The 27,479-nt window shown below is 45.0% G+C and overlaps 1 protein-coding gene across 1 annotated transcript; it reads right to left on the minus strand.

Annotated features, from left to right (window-relative positions):
* Positions 1–4,070: 4,070 nt before the first annotated feature.
* LOC128409159 (lymphocyte antigen 6 complex locus protein G6c-like) lies at positions 4,071–13,017 on the minus strand. Its single transcript, XM_053379413.1, has 3 exons — positions 12,736–13,017; positions 7,006–7,122; positions 4,071–5,883 (listed from the first exon to the last, which is right to left on the minus strand). Exons 1-3 carry the CDS (start codon positions 12,785–12,787, stop codon positions 5,678–5,680), a joined length of 375 nt encoding a protein of 124 aa, XP_053235388.1. The 5' UTR covers positions 12,788–13,017; the 3' UTR covers positions 4,071–5,677.
* Positions 13,018–27,479: the final 14,462 nt, after the last annotated feature.

Raw genomic sequence — 27,479 nt, forward strand, 5'->3', positions numbered from 1 at the left:
TGGCTGATTGGCTGGTGCCATTTGGTTTTGCCTACTGTGTAGCAAATCGTCACAACTTGTAAGGTTGCAGTTAGGCATTGGTTAAAAAATTGGTTGGTGGAGGGGTAAGGATTGGCGGCGCCTGCCCCTCCAATGCTGCTGCTGCAAGGGAATTCCATTAAAGGAATCCAGGGGCTTGCCATTCTTTCGTCCGTACCCCTGAATGGGGCCGTGCAAGCCCCCGGGAGCATGTGGGGGGGGCGGGATGAGGGTCTGGTGCCCAGCTCCATGTTCTCCCCAATATTGTTTTCCCTCACTGGCTTTCGCTGGAATCCAGAAGTCAGTTCTGTGCCTGGGCGTGGGGACAGATAGTCATAACCAATGCCTAAGCAACCACTCACATTTATGTATTTTAATAAAGTTGTGGCCAAAATTATGCCAAAAACCTTAAACAAAAATTATGTGTGAATTGTGAATTATTTAGGGGTGGCTTGGGGGACCTTGACACGCAACTCCTGGAATCTTGTACTGCTGTGGAGACTGGAGAATCAAGGAATCATACAATTGTAGAGTTGGAAGGGACCCTGGCGGTCATCTAGTCCAGCCCCCTGCAATGCAGGAGAACGTGTGTAAAATCTTGTTTCACCTAGAGAAGAGACGACTGAGAGCTGATATGATATCTGAAGGGCCATCTCATGGGAGATGGAGGATGGAGCAAGCTTGTTTTCCGCTGCTCGAGAGAGCAAGATAGATATAGATGGATACACATTTTGCAGATTAATGCTGATACAGGACAGAATGGACTTACGCAAAGTTGGCAGAGGTGGAAACTTTGTCCAGACTTGCTAACTGGCACCGTTTAGCAACAGCGTCTGCCAGCATTTCTGCCCAAAAGAAAACATTTGCACAGCACACCTTTGCCCCGGACCTCACTGGCTGCTTCCAGAGGCTCAGAGGGCACAAACTGGTAAGCCAAAGAACTCCAGACCTTCCTAATATTCCACGGCTCTGTTTTCATTCTTGATATTCACTTGGGAAGCTGTGTACATTATTCAGGATGAATCAGATTCTCCTCCTTGGGGCCTCTATGTTGCTCTTCTGCTCTCCTGGTGAGTGTGTGTGTGTGAGAGAGCGAGGGGGAGAGAGGGAGCAGAGGTCTACAGAGAAAATAAGCAGAGGTATGCATGAGTTTCCAAGTCCTTTGTGAGCCTTTTTCCCTTGAAGGTGCAGAACTGGAAAAAGTTCTGATTCTGTACCTACGTATGTATTATATATTGTGACCTACACATCTGGAAAAAGTGACCTGCTTTGCCATTTTAAGGATAAAAAAATTGTGGGGATGGTTCTTCAGGGAAGCAAACTCTTGTCTGACAGGATGTCACATCTTATTAATTATCTATTAATTATCTAAACTGTGCAACAGATTTCATTCTGCTTTATGTGTTTTTATCTTTCGTAATGGCTGTCAGCCAAACAAACACATACTCTTTGTATTTGTATGCATTGTATGTCCCGTAAACGGAACGGATGGGGTTCAGTGCATGAACAAATTCGTTCCACGGAAAGACTCCTGCTCACAGAACAGGTTTTCCCTTTCCTCTCCTCTCCCTTGCCGCCCCCTGTGCCGCTGGCTCTCATCTGCCCTGGGGTGTCCTCCAAGCATCTGGGGCAGACTTGGGACGGAGGGCAAGGAAAGGCAAGCCTTGTTGTGTGAGTCAAAGTCCACTCCACTTGTGTGCAGCACTGCATCTGCAACTGGCACTTCCATTTTGGTGACCCAGAAGTACCAGCTTCAGGCAGAAGGTGGTGCTTGTTTCTTAAGCATCCCTGGTTACAAGAATCCATCCTTAAGGTTCCCAAAGGGTGGGTAAACATGAACGCATCCCAATTTTCAAAGAGAGAGGAGGGCAGACAGTTCCTTGGCTTACGGCGCTCAGAGCCACACATGGCTGCTCCCAGATTATCCCTGTTCACCCCTTCTCTTGTTTTTCACCCTCGTTCCCGCACGAGAAAGGACCATCTCCAAGCCCTCACTTTCAATAACTTATTTTCAACCTCAGCCCAAGGCCTCGTGTGTAAGCTCTGTCATTCCGGAAATGGCAAGGCCTGCTATTCGACAGAAGAAACGTGCAAGATTCGCTTCGGAAAGTGTTTCACGTACACCAGCTACCTTGGTAAGACCTGGCGATAGGCCACAGCTCAGCGGTAAAGCGCCCTGTTCCCAGCATCTCCAGACAGGGGTGGGAACGGACTCAGCCAGGAATCCCAGAGGGTCGCTGCTAGTCAGGGTAAGTGGCCCTGAGGCGGATAGGCCCACAGTCTGACACAGCCCAAGGCAGCTTCTTAAAGCTGTGGATTCAAACCAGAAGCTGCTGTAACCCAGTCAGATTGTTGGGTGATGGTGGTTTACAAATAATAAAGGGCCTGGACGCGGGTGGCACTGTGGTCTAAACCACCGAGCCTCTTGGGATAGCCGATCAGGTCGGTGGTTCAAATCCCCACGACGGGGTGAGCTCCTGTCGCTCTGTCCCAGCTCCTGCCAACCTAGCAGTTTGAAAGCACACCAGTGCAAGTAGATAAATAGGTACTGCTGCGGTGGGAAGGTAAATGGCATTTCCGTGCGCTATGGTTTCTGTCACGGTGTTCCGTTATGCCAGTAGCAGTTTAGTCATGCTGGCCACACGACCCGGAACCTGTCTGTGGACAAAGGCCGGCTCCCTTGGCCTGAAAGCGAGATGAGTGCTGCAACCCTATAGTCTCCTTTGACTGGACTTAACAGTCCAGAGGTCCTTTACCTTACAAGTAATAGCATTATTATTATTATTATTATTTCAGTGGTACCTCCACTTTCGTTCCCCTCTACTTACGTATCCTGCGGGATACGTACACGGCAAACCCGGAAGTATTTTTCTGGGTTTCGCTGCATGCGCATGCGCAAAAGTGCTCTATGCACAGAAGCGGTTGTGAGTTCCTTGGGATGTGACCGGAGCTCTGGAACGGATCCCGTTCGTAACTGGAGGTACCACTGTATTATTATTATTATTATTATTATTATTATTATTATTATTATTATTATTTCTGGGTGTATCCATAAAAAGAAAAGGAAATGGAAGGTGGCCTTCCAGATTATGTCATCCTGGTTTTTCCTTTTGACTTGTTGGAGGGCATGGAATTGTATGTTGGCCTTAAGCTGACCATGACGTCACTCGTTTTTCTCCTTGGTCATATTATTGTCTTTCCCCTCACAGATGATGAGCTCTATTTCATGAGTTATGGCTGTTTCAGTGATGAATATTGGGAATACTGCAACACAGTTCAAAAGGACGGAAAATACACACACATTGATTCTTGTTGTGACACTGACAAGTGTAATGGGAAAGCCCTACCTCTGCCTCGTGGCGGAAATTAAACTGTGGAAAGGATTGCAAGTGGCTACAGTTGTCTTTACTCCACCCACCCCGCTGTGTGTCTCCTGGAAAAAACGGGATTCTTCGCTCTTACGCACCCAATGCCACCGTCTTACTCACACATTGCTACCTTTGGTCTACACAATGCCATTCTCCTTCCCACACATACATACTCATATATATTTATCACTATTATATATTTTGGAAAGCAGTTTGCCAATCTGTCTGTCTGCTGCCTATAGGTCCAGCCACCTCTAGAGATATTGTTATCAAACTTGGCGTTAGGGTTCCTGAGGTGAGGGGTGGTGTTTGCAATAGCTGTTTGGATGCCGGCCGCCATTTTGAATCAAGATGGCGGAGGCTAGGTACGCCTCTGCTCTTAAGAAAGCGTAACCAAATTTTGCAGAGTGACTCCAGAGATCAAGGAGAAGGTCTACGTTTTGGACACAGACAGATGCTATTTTGAGTCAAGATGGTGGACTGGGCTGTTCAGAAATTTTGGTTCCTGAGACCAAGGAGCAGGTTCCTTGTTTTAACCACCAATTTCAAAACTGCACTGGTTTGGGGGTTTCTTAGAATTCCTGAGCAACACCTGTTAAGAGGCAGCTGTCCCTGTCTTCTTTGGCATGTAGGCCATGTGTTACGAACATGGGTTGAATTATCACTCTTTTTATTTACCTGGCGCCACCAGTCTACAATGTGCTTTCCAGAGCACAAAACCCACTCTGCCCCTAAGGAGCTCACAATTTTAAAAATCTGATGAAGGGGAAACAAAACAGGGTGTGGAGGAGAGGGGGGCAGGGGTGAATAAGGAAGCGATGTCCTGCGGTCTGCGTTGCACCTACTTAGGCTTAATGAACACATGGAGCAAGGCAGGCAGGCCTTTCTGCTTGGGTTTACTTTCATCATCAGTTTGAACAAAACAGAGAAGAGTTCACAGGTACAGCCTAAATTACCTGGTTTTGAATTTTCAAAAGCTGCTTGGTAGGTGGGTGATGGATGGAGAAATTCCAAGATCTCCCTAGGCCACACCCCCTCTCCCCAGGACACACTCACTCCACCACCTCTCTCTATATGTTGGGATTACATATCTCACCAGCTGCGAAGAGCAGCTACAGTGTTGCCATCATGTGATGTCTCTGAGCGTGAGACAGGAAGTCTCTGCCAGTTCTCATGTAACCGGAGAGTTACTTTCGCTTCTGAGCCGAAGTGTGAGTCGAGTCGGAGACTCTTGTGTTTGCTGCTCAGGAGAGCAGTCATGCTTGTAAGAGCTGCGTGTACAGTCTTAATAAAGTAGTGAGTAGACTACGGACTGTCTCTTTCTTCTGTGATGGGATGCCAGAAGATTAGTGTGCTCCTCTCAGGACGGAGGGGCCGCTTAATACCGGTCTCTCTGGACTGAGGGATGATTCCAGCCAGAGAGTGACGACCGGAGAGAAGCCCCAGTGTCTTGGGAAGTTGGCATGCTTCCCGGGGGCATTTTTCCAACAAGTGGTAGCAGAGGATGGTTGATGTTAGTTTCTGTTTCTCACTGTGCAGCTGCTGCAAGTCACAGGACTGTGTTTACATTCCACAGACAGCCCAGGCTATTGGCAGTCTCACGGGAGACTAGAGACGGATGTGACGTTACTGGTTTCCTGTTGCCTTTGTTCCTTTGTTCAGTTGCTCTCTGCTTCCATAGAGAAGCACTGCTGCACAGTGAGAAACAGAAACTAACACTATCTTCCCTTTGGGCAAGCAAGAGTGTGAAGGCATATTCCAGTCAGCAGAGGGTGTGGAGGGGCGTGCGAGTGTGTCCATAAACGATCCTACTGTACAAAGGAGGGGAGGAATTGCACCCGTTGCTCCTCCCACTTTTGCCTCTGGCCCCGCCCACCACAGCCATTTGGCCCCCAGAAGGGAATATGGTGCCCGGTCTGGAAAAAAGTCTCCCCAACACTGATACACAGAGTAGGCAAGGCCTAACATTCCTGTGACCCAACAAGCCAAACACAACCCACCAGCTATGCTTGTCAAAGCTCCCCAGGTAGAGTAGAGGGAAGAGGAGACTGGTGGACCATTGCTGATGGTCCTCTGGTGGACCATTGCTGATGGCAGGCAGGTTGCATTGGGCTTGGAGGGTCCACAAGTTAACCAAGCCTACAGGAGAGGCAGTGAGCGAGGTGGGAAGATTTGAAATCCGCACATGCGAGGGAAATTTTGGCACATGGGCACACGCCGCAGGCTCGAAGGAGGTCGAGGTGATGCAGAGGGTCTGTTAGTGGGAAGAACATCACTGCTACTCCTCAATCTTAGTGGGCCAGCCACCACCCCAGGGCCAAGCTGAGGCCAGCGAAGAACGGGAGACTGGGATTGGTCGCGGCTGCTCCATTGCACAAGTCGAAGTTGCAGCACGTGCGGTTATAGTTCATGTCAAAGACGTTGTCCCTCTGCTCAGTCTTGTTGCAGAGCTCTGCGTACTTGCCACAGCCATGTTTGGTGAAGAGCTTTATTCTACCTGATGGCAGAGGAGGAAGAGGTGTGTGATGATGATGATGATTTATCATTTATACCCCACCCATCTGGCTGCGTTTCCCCGCCACTCTGGGCGGTTTCTGGCAGAATATTAATAATAATAACAATAAAGCTACAAAACATCAAACATTTAAAACTTCCCCAAACAGATGTGAAGGAAGGAAAGCTCCTTTGAAGAGGCACTTTCAGCACCAAGCAGCTGATCGCTACTGGAAGGGCACCTTCAAACAGATTTGCCGTAACTGCCGATCAGCTGAGTGGCGGCTACTGCCAGCCTCCTCTGAACTTTGATTGGTAGTTGCCGGGAACCCCTTTGAAGTCCATTCAGAGGGAACTGTTTGAATCCACAGCACTTTTTCTGAAGGGGGGGGAATGCTCCATTTGGAGGGAGCAGTTTGAATGCAGGAGACCTCTGCAGAAGGATGAATGCTCTGTCAGAAGGCAACGTGCCTCCGAATTATCACAAGCAGGAGCGTGCTACTGCAATCATCTCCTACTTGTGGGGGGCGGGGTCAAGAGTGGCACAAGGTTGACTATTGTGAGAATCAGATGGTTGGCTCGATGGGCCTTTGGTTTGGTCTGGCAGGTCTCGAATGATTTGGGTTTTTTTAAAAAAAAAATCCAGAAGTGGCTCAGTTTGTACAGCATGAGTCTCTTAATCTCAGGCTCGTGGGTTCAATCCCCACGTTTGGCAAAAGATCCCTGGATTGCAGGGGGGGTTGGATGAGATGAACTCTGGTGGTCCCTTCCAACTCTACAAGGCTATGATTTTATGAAATCCAATCCTGTGTTACAGAGATATTTGGAGAGATCTGAGTGCTGCACCCTTTCCTTTGGGGGAGGGGCTCATTACTCACCACTGCACAACTGAGATATCCCAGCACTGCCTTGACCAGAAGTTTTGGACTACAACTCCCATGAGCCCCAGCCAGCATAAGGCTGACCTGGACCGTTCCAGGTTATGGAAGGAGGATGGGAGGCTGGGATTAGCTGGGGTGGCTGCGTTGCAGGGGTTGGATTAGATGACCTTTGGGGTTCCCTTCTAACCACAGTTCTATGTATTGTATGCTCAAACACCAGAGGAATCTCTCTTTCCCAGTCTCACCTGTATAGACTTTGGTTGTTTCGCAGTACTGGCCCTCATCGGCTTTGCAGGGTTCATCGGAATCGAAGCAGAGGTCGCCGACTTTGAATTTACAAACTTTGCACATCAGACCTTGTGCTGAAAAAAGAAGAGATAGACGTGCCGTGGTTTCGGTTTTAGGGGAGGAAACCGCAGGAAGCTCATAAATCTTCGCTGCAAAAGGATGCCTGTTTGCCCTGTGTTGATAACACAGCTGTGATTATAGCGAGGTATATTTAAAAAAGCAGCCACAACGAACTCTTAAAATGCACTGGGTGATATTTTAACACTGTTCATATTCAGGGCAGATCCGTTAAAATCCATGCACCTAAGTAATTCACGTTCATTTGTTTAGGTGGGTCTGCTCTTGAGTATGATGTAGCTGGATAACCCTCATACTTTTTCCTACCTCTGCAATTCATTCCTGAATCTTTGAGTGGGACTTTGAACCTTGGTCACCCTCCTAGCAGAAAAGGACAGCTACATATTCCTGCACTGCAGGGGGTTGGACTAGAATCAGCGGTTCTCCACCTGTGGGTCCCCAGATGTTGTTGGACTACAACTCCCATCTTCCCTGAGCTCGGGCCTTGCCAGCTAGGGGTGATGGGAGTTGTAGTTCAACAACATCTGGGGACCCCCCAAAAGTTGAGAAAGGCTGGACTAGATGATCCTCAAGGTCCCTTCTAACTCTACAATTCTATGATCTCTATGAGCTTAAGGAGGGTTCGGAGTAATGCCTATATAGCTTTGAGCAACTTGGAAAGTTGGGTGGGTTATAAATCTTGTAAACAAACAACTTCATTTACAAGTGTTCTGCAGTTTGTTTTAGTATCTCTTTGTGTGTGTGTATATCTTTTGATTAAAATAGAAGTTACCTGAAATTAAAAAATCAATACAAAATATTTAAAAAAACTAAACGCAAAGTTGATTTTCTAAATATTTCTATTATTTTCTGTTAACCTAAGACAAGTCAAAGGCAAAATGCTAAGAACTCAAGATAAATAAAAAAGTTTAACGCTGAGAGTGGCCCCTCCCTAAACAATAAGAATAATAAAGTTTAAAAAGAGAGAGGTAGACCAGGACGTCCCAAAAGAATAGTCACACGTTTGTAAGAGAGTTTAATTAACACCACTGAGAATGCTCTAGGATAGCAGCACATGAATCATTGCTGGGATTAACACACATGGTAGAAATAACAGCAAGCTGGAACTGGGACAAGAACACTCTGGCGAGAGGCATTTTGCTAATCTGCTCAAGCGACTCTCTCCAGCTTTGAAGCAGGTCCTGCGGAAACATTGTGCTCTCTTTCCCAACAGAAGATTAATTAAAAGCAGCAGCAACCGCCCCCTTCATAGTGTGAGAGGCACTATGCTTCAAAATGCCAGTGGCTGGGAATCGCAAGTGAGGTGTGTGCTGTTGCTTGCAAGACTTTCCACGGTCATCTGGTTGGAGATCGTGAGAGAAGGATGCTAGGCTAGATGGGCTTTGGGCCTTATCCAGTTCTTCTGTTCCTAAAGCAGAAGGCTTCCTTTCCCTGCCCAGCTTGGAGCATGGATGCTTCCCGTCGCAGTTACATGTACCAGAAACCTGTCAAACACTCACGTCATGAAGTGAGACGTGAAATAGGGAACCGATAGGCAAGTACGCCCAATCCACAAAAAGTCCTCATCTATCAATCAGCAGCATGCCTATAGTAATCCATCCTGGGTCAATTCCTTGTAGGTACAGTGGTACCTCAGGTTAAGAACTTAATTTGTTCTGGAGGTCCGTTCTTAACCTGAAACTGTTCTTAACCTGAGGTACCACTTCAGCTAATGGGGCGTCCCACTGCTGCTGCACCACCAGCATGCAATTTCTGTTCTCATCCTGAGGTAAAGTTCTTAACCTGAGGTATTATTTCTGGAGTAGTGGAGTTGTAACCTGAAGTGTCTGCAACCTGAAGCATCTGTAACCCAAGGTACCACTGTATTATGTTCTGGAAAAAGAGGATTCCCTCTAGCTGGGAGTGGCTGGGGAAACCCAGCCAGATGGGCGGGGTACAAATAATAAATTATTATTATTATTATTATTATTATTATTATTATTATTATTGCTGTTGTTGGGCTAGAACTCCCATAATCCGTGCCCATTGGTCATGCTGGAGCCGATATGAATTTTAGATCCGACAACAACTAGAGGGCACCACATTGACACTCGTGAAGATACATAAAATGGAGTTGAGCAGACCAGATCCGTGACCAGTTCCTGATATGGGTAATTTCACTCACTGAACTGCAATATTTTGAAACAAAATAAAAAAATTCCTTCCAGTAGCACCTTAGAGACCAACTAAGTTTGTTATTAATATGAGCAATAACAAATTTAGTTGGTCTCTAAGGTGCTACTGGAAGGAATATTTTTATTTTGTTTCGACTACGGCAGACCAACACGGCTACCTACCTGTAACTTGCAATATTCTGATTACTGAAAAGGAGAAGTAATCTTGGGTTTTTAAAAATAAAGTCTGATGTGCAGAACAGTGTCTAACTAAACATACTCCTCTCCTGCCCTTTATTCCACAATATTGTAGATCTTTTGTCAAATGGTTAAGATAACCTTTTAAAATTACAAGTCAATTTAAAAAAAGAGGATGCATGTTATCATAGGCACTGCCCAATAGGGACTGCATCATTTCTGTGCAGGGGTGAAAGGGGCTAAATAGACTGTTTTAGGCAGATTATTCCGTGGTGAAGTGTTATTACATCTTCTTCTTTCATTCTAAATACAGAGGTACCTTGGGTTACAGGCGCTTCAGGTTACAGACTCCGCTAACCCAGAAATAGTACCTCGGGTTAAGAACTTTACCTCAGGATGAGAACAGAAACTGCACAACAGCAGCAGGAGGCCCCATTTGCTAAAGTGGTACCTCAGGTTAAGAACAGTTTCAGGTTAAGAACAGACCTCCAGAGCAAATTAAGTTCTTAACCCGAGGTACCACTGTACCCAGCTCAATAGTTCTTTGATCGCATCCATGTAATACACTGAAAGCACTTTTAAAGTGGCTTCCTCCAAAGGATCCTGTGAACCACAGTTTACCCCTCACAGAACTACAATCCCCAGCATCCTTAGCAAACCACGGTTTCCAGGGACATGTGGGGAAAGTCAAGTGTCTTTAACGTATGGTATGGATGCGGCCTATGTTTTATGCAAGCAGTTTGGAGCAGGGGTGGGGGAACTTTTTCAGTCCTTCTGGGAAAAGTTTTTGAGGACCATAGTGGGCAGTTTGAGGTGTGGCTGCAGCCATAGTTTCGGAGATGCCAGGAATTTTGATTGGCTTTCATGCTCCTCATCTTCTTTTCTCCTCCAGACTGGGCTTCCTTCTTTTACAGAGGGCAAGGCACTCGTGAGAGACCTTTTTATAAGGCTCTGTTTTTCAGTGGCTGAGTCATTCACCCCTCCCTAGCACAATTACCAACACTCCCCTTTCCTAAATGAATGATGCACCTGTGGTTAAATGGATTGTTTTCTGAGTTCTTCAAAGCTCCAAAGCAATGAAGATTCCACACCCAAACAGATTTCTCCAGCAGGCAGCACTGGATATTATGGTTAGTGCATTTATTTTCCATTATGGAATATGGCAGATGGGTGGGTTAATGTTGAGATGAAGGGCGATAACTGTTGTACCTGGAGCTGAAATGTGAACGCTGTGAAAATCCTAGCTCCTCCATTGTGGGCTGGATGTGCTGAGCTCAGAAATAGATGGAAAGATTGCAGAAAGGGACGAAGAGTAATGGAATGTGTGGAGATGTAAGCAGCTTGGAGAGATTTCCGAGATTGTTAGTGGTGCCTGGATATGCTGAGGAGGAGCGACGCCTTAGGCACACCTGTACGGAGTCCTGTTCCTCTCCCAAGAAGCCCAGGCAGTCCTTTAAAAATGGGGTCCATGAGACATTTCACAAAGGTGTTAAAATCAGGGAAGGGAATATGAAGGGAATATGAAGGGGGAGGTTGTCTCTGGAACATTGCTTGAGTTATTAAAAGTAACTACAGTGGTACCTCGGGTTACAGACGCTTCAGGTTACAGACGCTTCAGGTTACAGACGCTTCAGGTTACAGACTCCGCTAACCCAGAAATAGTACCTCCGGTTAAGAACTTTACCTCAGGATGAGAACAGAAATCGTGTGGCAGCAGCGGGAGGCCCCATTAGCTAAAGTGGTACCTCAGGTTAAGAACAGTTTCAGGTTAAGAACGGACCTCCGGAACGAATTAGGTTCGTAACCAGAGGTACCACTGTATATGTCACTTCTCATAAAATATAATGGCCTTCTACAGCTCTCTCTCTCTATGTGCGTGCGCTCATGTATATATACACACACAATAAATAACAAAACACTATTTAAAACAATGCAGAATAATCATTAAGATGATTGCCTTATCAAAACTCATTAAGTAGTAACAGTTTTTGTTTGCTTGCTGGCTTGCTTGACTCAAGAGAGCCTCCACTAGACCTGTCGTAAACAGAAAACTATAAACCTCCAGCAACACTCACAAGGGGGCGAGAAAGTATCCTTATTCAAAATTTCAAACTTAACATGAACACAAGTTAATGCCTGGCTCACCTTTCCATTCACAATCCTTTCCATTCACTTTTTTTTTAAAAGGGAGGCAGCCAGTGTTAGTCTTACCCAGAGTAGACACATTGAAATTAATGGACATAACTAACTTATATCTAATCGAGGGTCTCCTCTGAATATGATTTGGTTGGATCCACCCCTATGTACTCCCACTAGTAAAAGGTGAATCGGTTGATTTCAGTTTCTGTCAGCATTTCATCTTTCCAATTCGATTCAGCTAAACACATTTCCACTTTAGCATTTTTTAAGCGTCCTCACAAAAACATCCCCGCAGGTCACTCCCGCTAATACAATGTCTTTCTCTGTGTTATTTGCACAAATAGACGCATGTTGTGCACACATTACCCTAATGCACACATTGTTGTATGCATTACTTGCTTGGAGGACTGCATTGCAAAATTCACACAGGTGAGTTGTTTCGGAAGGTGCAAATTAAGTAGTTTTGCATTTAAATGCTCTCTGAGGTGACCTTCTCTCCTTTCCCTAACCCCTGCACACACTATAACTGTCAGAGCTTGTGCTGCTGAACCACCAACACCACATAGAGCAGAATGGCAAACCTGAGCCACCTACAGACAGATTATTCTCTCCAGGTGAACTCCTGGAGTGTAGACGAAATGAGGGAGATAAAATGCCACCCATTCTCCCTCTTTTCTTAAAACTTAATTGACTACAGTGGTACATTGGGTTACATACGCTTCAGGTTACAGACTCTGCTAACCCAGAAATAGTGCTTCAGGTTAAGAACTTTGCTTCAGGATGAGAACAGAAATCGTGCTCCGGCGGTGCAGCAGCAGCAGGAGGCCCCATTGGCTAAAGTGGTGCTTCAGGTTAAGAACAGTTTCAGGTTAAGTACAGACCTCCGGACCGAATTAAGTACTTAACCTGAGGTACCACTGTAGTCTGACATCTATCTGTCTGTCTGTCTGTCTTCTGTCTGTCTGTCTATCTATCTATCTACCATCTCTCTCTCTATCTTTTTTTTTTTACACAGTCCCTTTCTGTTCACTATTATTCGCACAAATGTTTCCAGGAAACACACACACACACACACACACACACACACGGCCCTCCTTTCTTATAAAAGCTGGCACTTACCAACTGAGCAGAAGATCAGAACGGAAAATCCCAGGAGAAGGTACTTGTTCATCTTGATAAATGTCACAAGAGGGAAAGAGAGAGGAGGAGATGATGATGGAGAGGCAGCGAGGAATGTGCCTGTGGAAATGGCGAGGAGGCGAAGAGGAGAAAAGTGCCCAGCTCAGCTCTTCTGCAACAAGGACTCTTTCAAGTAGGGCTTCAGAGAAGAGAGGCGTTCTAGAATGAAGCCTTTATTCTCCTCGAGGTTTCGGGGAGCATCCAATGGAAGTGGGAGGGGAGACACACCTTTGGGAGAAGTAGCGGAGGGTGGGTGGTTACATGGAAATAAAATGCAGGTGCAACTGACAGCAAATTTCCATGATCGGGAGACATGAATGATGAGTCCACACCCACAGCAAATCCTCACACCGCATTTTACAATCCCTGCTATTCTCTGAGCCATGGCTTGCTCATAGGAAAGGAGTGGAAAGGAGTCTAGTATCTGGGCTGGTGCAGGAATTGATAACAACAACAACTAATAATAATAATAATTTTATTTATATCCCGCCTTCCCCAGCCGAAGCCAGGCTCAGAGCGGCTAACAACAGTAAAATAATACAGCGTTCTAAAACCAATTCATTATAAAATCAGTTCAAATCAAATTGATGGCAACCGTTGGGCTAGAGTTCTGTGAGGATTACAGAAGGAGGGGGGTCAGGTTGTGCCTTGGCCAAAGGCCTGGTGGAACAGCTCTGTCTTGCAGGCCCTGCGGAAAGATGTCAAGTCCCGAAGGACTTGTGACAGAGAGTTCCACCAGATTGGAGCCACAGCTGAAAAAGCTCTGGTTCTGGTTGAGGCCAGCCTAACCTCCCCGTGGCCCATGACCTCCAAGATGTTTTTGTTTGAGGACCGTAAGGTCCTCCGTGGGACATACAGGACACGCGGTCCTGTAGCTACGAGGGTCCTAGACTGCATGGGGCTTTAAAGGTTAAAACCAGCACCTTAAACCTGATCCTGTACTCCACCTGTAAGACGAGACCTGATGGAGCAGACCAAAGTCCCATCTAGTGCAACATTCTGTTCTCATGGTGGTCCACCAGATGCCACCAGAACCAGTGTGGTGTAGTGGTTAAGAGCGGTAGACTTGTAATCTGGTGAAAAGGGTTCGCGTCTCCGCTCCTCCACATGCAGCTGCTGGGTGACCTTGGGCCAGTCACACTTCTCTGAAGTCTCTCAGCCCCACTCACCTCACAGAGTGTTTGTTGTGGGGGAGGAAGGGAAAGGAGATTGTGAGCCGCTTTGAGACTCCTTCGGGTAGTGATAAAGCGGGATATCAAATCCAAACTCCTCCTCCTGCTGCTGCTATGGGGAACCCACAAGAAGGGTCTGAGTGCAGTAGCATCCTCACCAGTTGGGATTCCCAAAAAGTGTCATACAATGTCATTCCATAAAATATATACTAGTTTGATACAAAAACTGAAAACATTTACATTGCCAAAACATGACCTAATCTGCACAATGCTATAGAAACTCCTTAATATACAAATTGAAACATTAGACAATAAAATTTATAAACTAAAATCACCGCAGGGCCACTAATATATTAAAAGTAATGTTAAATAATACAATAGACAATTATGTACAAAGTTTAGTGAGAAAGATACAGTTTGGTGTAGATGGGGTCAAATAGCTTAGGGACAGGGCCAGATTTAGGTTTGATGAGGCCTTAAGCTTGTAGGGCAGCGGCTGAAGAAGGAACAAAAAGGGTTTTCTTGTGTGAGTTTCTTGTGGCTGATTAGCTGCTTTCTCTGTGCAAAGGTCAGAGGGGGCAGGGCTTCTGTTGAGGTAGGGGATTAGCTGTGGGAGGAGCTTGTCAGAGCTTGTAGGGCAGCGGCTGAAGAAGGAACAAAAAAGGGTTTTCTTGTGTGAGTTTCTTGTGGCTGATTAGCTGCTTTCTCTGTGCAAAGGTCAGAGGGGGCAGGGCTTCTGTTGAGGTAGGGGATTAGCTGTGGGAGGAGCTTGTCAGAGCTTGTAGGGCAGCGGCTGAAGAAGGAACAAAAAAGGGTTTTCTTGTGTGAGTTTCTTGTGGCTGATTAGCTGCTTTCTCTGTGCAAAGGTCAGAGGGGGCAGGGCTTCTGTTGAGGTAGGGGATTAGCTGTGGGAGGAGCTTGTCAGAGCTTGTAGGGCAGCGGCGCGCGCCTAGCGGCGCGCGCAGTTTGATCCATCTTTTAGATTTAGGGGAGCTAGTCTCAAACGTTTGTTGGGGGAGATATAGGTTTATTTGGGGGGATTTATTTGTCCTGTCTTCACGCTTTTTATGATGGAGGACCGCTGTAGTCACCCCCAACGACACCTTCTCAAGATGGAGGGTGAGGGAACAGCTGCAGTCGCCTGTGGTTCCTGCGCAATGTTTGCCATCTTGCCAAAGGTTGCAGGCAGCTTTACCTGCAGCAATTGCATGTTGATTGCCCTCTTAAAAGACAAAGTCCAGCAACTGGAGGAACGTGTAGCTACGCTCCAAAGAATTAGAGAGCTGGAGCTCTCCTTGGAAGCAACAGAGCACACCGTCTCCACCAAGGAGGAGACAGGGGACTCCCCTGAGAAGGAGGCTAGTTCACCAACACAGGAGCCAGATATATGGAGAAACGTGACTCAAAGAAGTAGGAGGCCCAGGGTTCGCTCTGATTGTTTAGAAATACGCAATCGCTTTGAGGTCCTTTCCCCTAGCATGGAAGACGAAGAGCAGACTCCATTTGAGGATCTCTCCCTCATTACAGTCGATCAGGTATATGAAGACGAGCAGCAAAGGCAGTCTTCAGGGAATGTGCAGGCGACCTTGGAACGGACAGCTCACGGAAGAACCCCGACCAGACCTAAGAGGAGGCGTGTAGTGGTGATAGGGGATTCCCTACTGAGGGGAACAGAAGCAGTGATCTGTGGGCCTGACAAGATGTCTCGGGAAGTGTGCTGTCTCCCTGGGGCTAAGATCCAAGATGTAACTGAACGACTGCAAGGAATCATAAAACCCACTGACAAATACCCCTTCCTCTTGGTTCATGTGGGAACCAATGACACTGCAAGCAATAGCCTCCAGAAGATCAAAAGAGATTACGAGGCTCTGGGCAGGAAATTGAAGCAATTAAATGCACAAATTGTCATCTCATCTGTCCTCCCAGTTGAACGACGTGGCCCAGGGAGAGAGGGAAAAATAGTGGAAGTGAACAACTGGCTTCGCAAATGGTGTAAACAGGAACGGTTTGGATTCTTAGATCACGGAATGCAGTTTCTTGAAGATGGACTTCTGGCAAGCGATGGGCTGCACCTCACAACGGTTGGTAGGAATGTTTTTGCAAAAAATCTCAGAAACCTCATCAGGAGGGCTTTAAACTGACTAATGTGGGGGAGGGAGACAGTGTTCCTGAAGGTAGGAGTCTATCAATTGATGAAGATGATCATCCAAATGTCATAGACCGAATGGAGCAAACAGCACGCAGACCTAGTGGTGGGAGGAAAAAATCCTTAAATAAGAGACACGGGGGAATGATTAATGGACTTCAATGTCTGTACACTAATGCGCAAAGTATGGGAAATAAACAAGATGAGCTTGAGCTCTTGGTACAGCAAACTAAATATGACATAATAGGCATCACTGAAACCTGGTGGGATAAGTCCCACGATTGTAATGTAATAATGGAGGGATACAATCTATTTCAGAGAAACAGACCAGACAAGAAAGGAGGAGGAGTGGCGTTATATGTCAGGGATGTGTATACCTGTGAAGAGATCCAAGATTTAGAACCTCAAAGCCAAAGTGAGAGCATTTGGGTCAAAATTAAGGGAGAGAAGAATAACAGTGACCTCATTGTGGGAGTTTACTATAGATCCCCAAGCCAAACGGAGGACATAGATGATGCCTTCCTGGAACAGATGGCCAAGCATGCAAAAGGAAGGGAGATAGTAGTAATGGGGGACTTCAATTACCCGGATATTTGTTGGATGTCAAACTCAGCCAAGAGCATAAGGTCAAACAGATTCCTCACTGGCCTTGCAGACAACTTCATTGTCCAGAAAGTGGGAGAAGCTACAAGAGGAACAGCCATTTTAGATCTGGTCCTAACCAATGTTGATGACCTGGTTAGTGGGGTAGAAGTGGAAGGATCATTAGGCGCGAGTGATCATGCTCTTCTGAAGTTTACTATACAGCGGAAAGGAGCAGCCAAGCATACTAGGACTCAATTTCTCGACTTTAAGAAAGCCGACTTCATAAAACTTAGGGAAGTGCTGGGTGAGATCCCATGGACAGTAATACTAAAAGGAAAGGGAGTTCATGATGGCTGGGAGTTTGTTAAGAGGGAGATAGTAAAAGCACAACTTCAGGCAATACCAATGAGACGGAAACATGGAAGGTGCCTAAAGAAGCCAGGGTGGCTATCTAAAGAACTTTTAACTGAGTTAAGATTAAAAAAGGATGTGTACAAAAAATGGAAAAGGGGGGAAACCACCAAAGAGGAATTCAAACAAATAGCCAGCACGTGTAGACACAAAGTCAGAAAAGCTAAAGCACAGAATGAACTCAGGCTTGCTAGAGAGGTTAAAAGCAACAAAAAAGGCTTTTATGGGTATGTTCGTAGCAAAAGGAAGAACAAAGAAACAGTGGGGTCACTCAGAGGAGAAGATGGTGAAATGCAAACAGGGGACACAGAAAGGGCTGAACTCCTCAATGCCTTCTTTGCCTCAGTCTTCTCCGATAAAGAAAACAATGCCCGACCTGAAGAATTTGGAGCAAATGATTCAGCAGAGGAAACACAGCCCAGAATAACTAAGGAGATAGTACAAGAATACTTGGCTAGTCTAGATGTATTCAAGTCTCCAGGGCCAGATGAACTGCATCCAAGAGTATTAAAAGAACTGGCAGATGTGATTTCAGAACCACTGGCAGTCATCTTTGAGAATTCCTGGAGAACAGGCGAAGTCCCGGCAGACTGGAGGAGGGCAAATGTTGTCCCTATTTTCAAAAAGGGGAAAAGAGAGGACCCAAATAATTACCGCCCAGTCAGTCTGACATCAATACCAGGGAAGATTCTGGAGCAGATCATTAAGCAAACAGTCTGTGAGCACCTGGAAAGGAATGCTGTGATCACCAATAGTCAGCATGGATTTCTGAAAAATAAGTCATGTCAGACTAACCTGATCTCGTTTTTTGACAGAATTACAAGCCTGGTAGATGAAGGGAACGCAGTGGATGTAGCCTACCTTGATTTCAGCAAGGCATTTGACAAGGTGCCCCATGATATTCTGTAAAGAAGCTGGTAAAATGCGGTCTTGACTATGCTACCACTCAGTGGATTTGTAACTGGCTGACTGACCGAACCCAAAGGGTGCTCATCAATGGTTCCTCTTCATCCTGGAGAAGAGTGACTAGTGGGGTGCCACAGGGTTCTGTCTTGGGCCCGGTCTTATTCAACATCTTTATCAACGACTTGGATGATGGACTCAAGGGCATCCTGATCAAATTTGCAGATGACACCAAACTGGGAGGGGTGGCTAACACCCCAGAGGACAGGAACACACTTCAAAACGACCTTGACAGATTAGAGAACTGGGCCAAAACAAACAAGATGAATTTTAACAGGGAGAAATGTAAAGTATTGCACTTGGGCAAAAAAAATGAGAGGCACAAATACAAGATGGGTGACACCTGGCTTGAGAGCACTACATGTGAAAAGGATCTAGGAGTCTTGGTTGACCACAAACTTGACATGAGCCAACAGTGTGACGCGGCAGCTAAAAAAGCCAATGCAATTCTGGGCTGCATCAATAGGAGTATAGCATCTAGATCAAGGGAAGTAATAGTACCACTGTATTCTGCTCTGGTCAGACCTCACCTGGAGTACTGTGTCCAGTTCTGGGCACCACAGTTCAAGAAGGACATTGACAAACTGGAACATGTCCAGAGGAGGGCAACCAAAATGGTCAAAGGCCTGGAAACGATGCCTTATGAGGAACGGCTAAGGGAACTGGGCATGTTTAGCCTGGAGAAGAGGAGGTTAAGGGGTGATATGATAGCCATGTTCAAATATATAAAAGGATGTCACATAGAGGAGGGAGAAAGGTTGTTTTCTGCTGCTCCAGAGAAGCGGACACGGAGCAATGGATCCAAACTACAAGAAAGAAGATTCCACCTAAACATTAGGAAGAACTTCCTGACAGTAAGAGCTGTTCGACAGTGGAATTTGCTGCCAAGGAGTGTGGTGGAGTCTCCTTCTTTGGAGGTCTTTAAGCAGAGGCTTGACAACCATATGTCAGGAGTGCTCTGATGGTGTTTCCTGCTTGGCAGGGGGTTGGACTCGATGGCCCTTGTGGTCTCTTCCAACTCTATGATTCTATGATTCTATGATTCTACTGAAGGTAATGGGGTCCTTTATATGTCCAGCTGTCCTTTGTCAACAACAAATTGTCGCTGTTTTTGTTGTTGTTGAATATATGCTATATGGTAATTTATGGACCTAATAAGTATCTAAAGCCATTTGCACATAAAAAAATACAGTGGTACCTCAGGTTACAAACACTTCAGGTTACAGACTCCGCTAACCCAGAAGTAGTACCTCGGGTTAAGAACTTTGCTTCAGGATGAGAATCGTGCGGCGGCAGTGGGAGGCCCCATTAGCTAAAGTGGTACCTCAGGTTCAGAATGGTTTCAGGTTAGGAACAGATTCCCGGAACGAATAAAGTTAATAACCAGAGGTACCACTGTAACCAGTCCATGCAGAATGTAGGGACCCTATATATAGAAATGAGCAAACCAGTGATAATTTAGGGAGCAGGCTAGCAAGCGGGGTCCATTACTTACATCATAGGAGCCTACAAAACACTGTTGCTGTGTGTAGGTTTTATTTTATTTGTTTTTTATCTTATTTTTGGAAATGTACATCCAGTTTATTTTTCCTTTAATTTCTTGCCCCCCCCCAAGAGACTGGGGCCCTAAACTATAGCCTATTTAGTTTATACATAAATCCAGCACTGCTTAGGGACAATTGCCTCTGGGCTCTCTGCTCTCCTACTTTCATCGCTCGCCATGTTCTGGGAGAAGGGGGGTCTGGAATGCTCTCTAGTGATAATGTGTCAGCCAGCTGTTCCTGCTCTGCTTCTCCCGTTACTTCCCAGCTTTGCCCCTCTTCTGTCCCTGAGCTGTGACCCTCTGCAAACCACTGTTGTAAATCTATACTGTCCTCCTCTTCTCGGGAAGGTTCAGGAGAAGGGAGAGACGGTCTCCACCATTCCTTTTTAGTCCAGTCCTTGATAGACAATGATGAGAAGGAGGAGGAGCAGATGTTACTTCTTGCTTGCTCATTGGCTCTCTGCCTGGCAAGCCAGCCAATAGGAGCAATGATGAGGAAGCAGCTGGTGATAATTGTGGCAGAGTGGGGCCAGGGACTGGGTCTGGTCCAAAAGCCCTAACAAAACCTGGAATCAGTACTAACCAGGGAAGAGGGATAAGCTCAATTCAGTTCACATTTAAAAGCACATCTAGCTCATCCCCGTTTTCTGAACCACACCCACCTTAAAAAATTCACACCTTGCCTGGATTTTGCAATGTGGTTCTGCAAGCGCTAATCCGCGCTGTCTCTCAGGACGTAGAGGATAAAGTCTGTTACCTCCTTTGGCCTGTGTTTTTACAGGAGAATAATAACAGTTGATCTCCTGCGGAAGGGTGTCGCTCAAAACATGATAATATAATAATAATTTATTATTTATACCCTGCCCATCTGGCTGGGCTTCCCCAGCTACTCTGGTCGGCTTCCAACAAAATATTAAAATACAGTAATGCATCAAACATTAACAGCTTCCCTAAACAGGGCTGCCTTCAGATGTCTTCTAAAAGTCTGATTGTTGTTCTCTTTGACATCTGGTGGGAAGGCGTTCCACAGGGAGGGTGCCACTACCGAGAAGGCCCTCTGCCTGGTTCCCTGTAACTTGGCTTCTCACAGTGAGGGAACTGCCTGAAGGCCCTTGGCGCTGGACCTCAGTGTCCGGGCTGAACGATGGGGGTGGAAACGCGATGGGATGGTGGTATCTTACGCCACATTTTCTCAGGCCTTTTTTCCCTTGGTAGCATTGAAAGAAGAAGAAGAAGAAGAAGAAGAAGAAGAAGAAGAAGAAGAAGAAGAAGAAGAAGAAGAAGAAGAGTAGTAGTAGTAGTAGTAGTAGTAGTAGTAGTAGTTTGGATTTGATATCCCGCTTTATCATTACCTGAAGGAGTCTCAAAGCGGCTAACATTCTCCTTTCCCTTCCTCTCCCACAACAAACACTCTGTGAGGTGAGTGGGGCTGAGAGACTTCAGAGAAGTGTGACTGGCCCAAGGTCACCCAGCAGCTGCATGTGGAGGAGCGGGGAAGCGAACCCGGTTCACCAGATTACGAGTCCACCGCTCTCAACCACTACACCACACTGGCTTAACTGTGCACCTGTGGGGCTTTCCACAGTTCTCCCCCCCCCCCAGAAGCGGCTTAGTCATGCTGGCCACATGACCCGGAAGCTGTACACCGGCTCCCTTGGCCAATAAAGGGAGATGAGCACCGCAACCCCAGAGTCGGTCACGACTGGACCTAATGGTCAGGGGTCCCTTTACCTTTTTACTATGAGGAAAACTGAGATGAAGATCACCTCCAAAGCACTAGGTCCCTTTTTTTAGCCAGCCTTTTCACACAGTTAGGGAGGTTTGCTGTGAATCATATAGCCTGCTAATGCATGATAAACTAAGTTTTCCTAGCTTATCTTTAACCTTGAGAGCAACACCCTTCCAAGTGAAAGAGGGAGACGCCCGACAGATTTTATTTGCATTTTCCTTTTTCGTGTTGAATAATTTATCTCCTCCTTCTTTATGGAATCTGTATCTGTCCCTTCCTCTCTCCTCCCCCCACACAACCCACTTTCCCAGAGTTCAGGGTGGCAAGCAGATACACAATTTGAAACTGGGCAAAACGAGAAACGTTATTCGTTCGTTCATTTGTTATACGTCTAAGGTCGGTTACAGTTAAAAACATCCAGAAATCAATTGCAGTTTAAAACATACTTCCATTCACTGGCCAGGAACAGGATTCTTTAGCTAGCAAGCGCCTTGGGAAATGGGAAATGGTAACTAAACAGTGAGTAAATGGTGACTCCGTCCACACCATGAACTGACAGTGGTCTACCTACCGTTATTAGTGCTAGCATTAATTAAATTTGTATACCACCTTACATCTTAGTATTTTTATACGCTCCTTTTTATTGTTGTGGTTTCGTTTCTCTCTTCTCTGTTGTTCCTTGATTTTTTAAAAAACATTTTTCTTGCTTTTCTACCTTGTGAAATTTGCAAATGAAAATTATTATCATTATCATTGTTAATTTATTAAACTTGTACAAACACACACACACACCCCCGTTTAGCCGTAGATCTCCGGGCAGTTCGCAACATAAAAAAACACAAAATAAAACACAAAAGGCGTAATGAGAAGAAGAACAAAAACCAATATAATCCCCTCTCCCACAACACATTTTAAAAGGGTTGTGTTAATCAAAATTATTCATAATTATTCATAAATTCATAAATAATAATAAAATAAATTTATTATCATTATTAATAGGAAGTGATTTGCACGGTGTCCCTGATGAACTGAGCAGGTTTCAGTTTGTGCACATCAGCTGGCATCACGAGCTGGAATGTGCCCTTCCTTACCTTGGATGGAGAATGGGTGCAAAGGCATGCAGAGACAAGAAGCACATCTCTTACTGTTCCCACAGGCACCCCTGCCACTGACATGTGGCTCCTGAAAGGTTGACCACAAGGGACTGCAGCTCCCAGGCTGCAAAAGATTTCCCGCTTCCAAGAGCTGGTGTGGTTTACTGGTTTAGAATCATAGAATTGTAGAGTTCGAAGGGACCCCAAGGATCATCTAGTCCAACCCCCTGCAATGCAGGAATCTCAAGTAAAGCACCCATGACAGATGGCCATCCAGCCTCTGCTTAAAAGCCTCCCGTCCCGAGGGAGTCCGTTCCACTGCCGAACAGCTCTTACCTTCAGAAAGTTCTTCCTGATATTTCATCAGAATCTCCTTTTCTTGTAACTTGAAGCTATTGGTTCGAGTCCTACCCTCCGGAGAAGGAGAAAGCAAGCTTGTTTCCTCTTCCATGTGACAGCTCTTGGGATATGGCTATCATAGCTCCCTCTCAGTCTCCTCTTTTCCAGGCTAAACATAACCAGCTCCTTCAACCACTCCACATAAGGCTTGGTTTCCAGACCCTTGATCATCTCGGTCGCCCTCCTCTGCACACATTCCAGTTTGTCAACATCCTTCTTAAATTGTGGTGCCCAGAACTGGACACAGTATTCCAGGTGTGGTCTGTCCAAGGCAAAATAGAGTGGTACTACTACAATGGTACCTTGGGTTACATACGCTTCAGGTTACATATGCTTCAGGTTACAGACTCCGCTAACCCAGAAATAGTACCTCGGGTTAAGAACTTTACCTCAGGATGAGAACAGAAATTGCGGCACGGCGGCAGCGGGAGGCCCCATTAGCTAAAGTGATGCTTCAGGTTAAGAACAGTTTCAGGTTAAGGACGGACCTCCGGGACAAATTAAGTACTTAACCCGAGGTACCACTGCACAGGCATTCGTCTTGCGAGGCACCACTGCAATTGTGATGATCATGGTGCACAGCTGATGAAAACCCCAAATTAACAATCTCAGAAAATTAGAATATTAAACGGAATCAGCAAAACAAGGATTGCAAATAGACCAATATTGGACCTCTGAGAAGTAGAAGCATGCATATGTACTCATTACTTGGTCTGGGCCCCTTTTGCATCAATTACTGCCTCAATGCGGCACAGCATGGATGCTATCAGCCTGTGGCACTGCTGAGGTGTTATGGAAGACCAGGATGCTTCAATAGCAGCCTTCAGCTCTTCTGCATTGATCGGTCTCATGTCTCTCATCTTTCTCTTGGCAATGGCCCATAGATTCTCTATGGGGTTCAGGTCAGGCGAGTTTGCTGGCCAATGAGAACAGAAATCAAGGATGAGAACAGAAATCGTGCTCCGGCGGCGCAGCGGCAGCAGGAGGCCCCATTAGCTAAAGTGGTGCTTCAGGTTAAGAACAGTTTCAGGTTAAGAACGGAGGTAAAATCAGTTATGATTGACTGGGCCAAAGAAATAGGGCATAATATACAAATGGAGGATTGGGAAAGACTCTGGAAAGGTTTAAGTTTCACTGCATGTACAGTTATAAAAGAAAATGTTATGAAAATGATGTACCGATGGTATGTAACACCTGTGAAGTTAGCAAAAATGTATAAGATAAGTAACAAATGTTGGAAATGTAAAGAAAAATAAGGTACCTTTTTCACATGTGGTGGGAATGTAAGAAGGCAAAATGCTTTTGGGAAATGATTTATAATGAATTGAAAAAAATGTTGAAATATACATTTGTTAAAAAACCAGAAGCATTTTTACTAGGCATTACAGGTAATGAGATAAATAAGAAAGAAAAGAAGTAATTTTTATATGCAGTGACAGCAGCAAGAATATTGATGGCCCAGAAATGGAAACAGGAGGAATTACCTATGATAGAAGAATGGAGAACTAAAATGATGGACTATGCAGAACTGGATAGAATGACATGAAGGATCCGGAATCAATGAGATCAAAGATTTACAGAAGATTGGGAAAAGTTTATTCAATATATGCAAAAACTGAGTGATAATCAAATTACGTTTTAAGGAAGTTTTAAGGAATTAAGTTTTAAGGAAGCTCTATGAGGGGAAATGGTTAAAAGGGCAGAAATGTGTAAAAGGTAACAAAGGGAAGGAATGGCAGACAAATTGAGGGAAGTCAAAAAGATAAGTAAGATGTAATTAAGATGTATGGAATGTATAATTTTTTTGTATTTGAAAACCAATAAAAATATTTATATATATATATATATATATATATATATATATATATATATATATATATATAAAGAACGGACCTTAAACCGAGGTACCACTGTAATCACAGGATTCCAGTAATCACTGGAATACAACTCCCATAATGCTGTTGGCTATGCTGGTTGGGGCTGATGGTGGTTATGGTGGAGACCAGGTAGACAAATATAACAACAACAACAACAACAACAACAACAACAACAACAACAACAACAACAACAACAACAATTTATTATTTATACCCCGCCCATCTGGCTGGGTTTCCCCAGCTACTCTGGGTGGCTTCCAACAAAATATTAAAATACAATAGTCCGTCAAACATTAAAAGCTTCTCTAAACAGGGAAATCATCTACCACCTCACACGTGTGGTCATCTATGCTGATGTACGGAGTATTTCCCCTAACACAATGCATTTTTGCATGCCATTTTTCATGAGTATATTCATCTCATTTATATCTTAGATTCATTTTTGTAAACACTGGTTGTTGGAGAACGGCATTGCAGAATTCAGATAAGTGTGGATTTCTATGGATGGCTGCATCCATATGTTCTCGTGTTGTTTTGGAATATCAAATTGTGAATTTGCTAAATCCGGCTTTAAATGCAAATTTAATTTTATTTGTCCCCGATCCCTAGTAAGGGAACTTGGAGAAGGGGCTCTGATGATCTCAAGGATTGAGCTGGTACATATGGAAGAAGGTGATCTTTCAGGCGACCTCGTAACATGATCCCAAACAATTTCTTTTCCTCTGCGGCCAACTCCAAAATCGGGATACTGAGAAAAGACTGATACCATCGGGATCTGGTGCATACATAAGGTGCCAGTTGTTCCTGCAATATATTCTGGCCTGGGAAAGAAACTGGTATGAAGACACCCACGAAATGCAAGGTGTGCTCTGAATACGCCCCGAATGGAAAACGGGTTTGCCTGTTTTCCTATGTGAAATTCCTCTGAGGGAATGATGTTCCAAAGATACAGATGTGCAGGTTCCCTGTACACAGGAAGTATAATTCCTCCATCATTGAGCAGGATTTTCCATGATCTTCACCTGATAACTGAGGTCGCCTCTCCAGAAAAGATCTCTCTTGCACACACAGGCACACCACTAAACACGCAAAGTCCCCAGTATGAGGACAGCAAGTGGCATTTATGCACAGGGCGTGGGAGATGCATGTATAAAATAAATAAAATAAATGAGAGCTGTATATCTGAGGGTTGTAGGTGTAACACCTAGTCTCTGTGAGACAGTATGTTTCTTGAGGCGGGTATGTCACTAAGGGAGGGTGTCAGGGAGGAAACACGTGCAAGTTTGGACTGGCCTTTTTTAATCGCATGTTTGAGTGTGTTTATGCCCATATGAAATGCCAAAGGAAAACCAACTGGATTTTCGCAAGTGGAATTACCACAAAATATTTGTGTGGAGCAGATTAAAAATGTGGTGTGGGTGTTTGGCTCTGCTATCCTGTCAGCAACCAGCCTGTATTTTCTGATAGAAGCCTGTCTGGCTGCAAATTCTGATTCTGAGAAATGGGGGGGGGGGCATTTTGTTTTGTTTTAAAAAAATTTCTTCTGTCTGTGGGTCCCCAGATGTTGTTGAACTACAATTCCCATCACCCCTAGCTGGCAAGGCCAGAGCTCAGGGATGATGGGAGTTGTAGTCCAACAACATCTGGGGACCCACAGGCTGAGAACCGCTGTGTGGGGTAAATTGTTCTGCAGACGAAGGACCATAGCACACGATGCTCTGCAGTCCTGACACGTGACCTAAATTTGCAGTGAAATGCTGAAGCGTTTTCATAAGGTTTTTTTTTTTTATGCAAATCCCTTCAGAAATGTGGAGAACTGAATTTAAGTTTGGGGGGGGAAATGAGAAACAAAGGGGAGAATCTTCCACCTCCAGGAACTATGTATAAGCAAAGCCTCGGATTCACACTACAACTATTTCTGCTCTTGAGGTAATTTATTTTCCATCTGATAACTTAAAGATCAGTTTCTACGTGAAGAAGCCCTGTGTAAAGGTTGCGACATCTTTGGTTTTCCCAGGAGATTATGAGGTTGACTGAAATCAGATAACATCAGGTGCTCCCATCGGACTGAAAGGTGCGGTTATTATGTGGGTTTGCGTTCAGACATCATATTCTGTGACCCCAGAAAAGCGATGAGCAATGAGGGGAAAATTTGAGCTTCCCAAAACTGCCATGCCTTGTGTCATCGCCTCACCACAACCTCACTCCTTAGCAGTGCCAGATGTATGTATAAGCTAAACAAACTATAGCTTTTGCTTTTTTGAAAAAAAAAATATTCATTTTATAACACAAATAAAAAAACACAAACAGAAAAGACAAACAATACGAACAAATTCTTGTCATATCCTTATTTTTCTAAACATTGCTAAGTGGGCTTCCCCAAGTCCCACCTACCTGATTTGCATTTTACTTCATCTTTAGCAGTTTCTAACCATCTCTTTTTTTAATCACACTTAAAATAACTTCACATTTTATCACTTACAAATAATACTATTTTAAAATACCCTGTCTTCTACTTCTAACCTTACAGCCTATATCCACTTCAAAAGCTATTCTAAGGTTTAAATATTAACATATTTTTTCAAATATTCCTTAAACTTCTTCCAGTCTTCTTCCACCGTGTCTTCTCTCTGGTCTCGGATTCTCCCGGTCAGTTCGGCAAGTTCCATATAGTCCATCATCTTCATCTGCTATTCTTCGATAGCTGGTAAATCTTGTTTCTTCCAAATCTTCGCTAACAATATTCTCACAGGTGTTGTGGCATA

The sequence above is a fragment of the Podarcis raffonei genome, chromosome 2, assembly GCF_027172205.1.
Source record: "Podarcis raffonei isolate rPodRaf1 chromosome 2, rPodRaf1.pri, whole genome shotgun sequence".
In the NCBI taxonomy this organism is placed as follows: Eukaryota; Metazoa; Chordata; class Lepidosauria; order Squamata; family Lacertidae; genus Podarcis; species Podarcis raffonei.

Coding starts and splice junctions, on each gene's coding strand:
- LOC128409159 (XM_053379413.1), bottom strand. CDS start 12,787: ATGAACAAGTACCTTCTCCTGGGATTTTCCGTTCTGATCTTCTGCTCA. Junction 7,123..12,735: donor TCTGATCTTCTGCTCAGTTG/GTAAGTGCCAGC, acceptor TTCTTTTTTCAG/CACAAGGTCTGATGTGCAAA. Junction 5,884..7,005: donor AACAACCAAAGTCTATACAG/GTGAGACTGGGA, acceptor CTCTGCCATCAG/GTAGAATAAAGCTCTTCACC.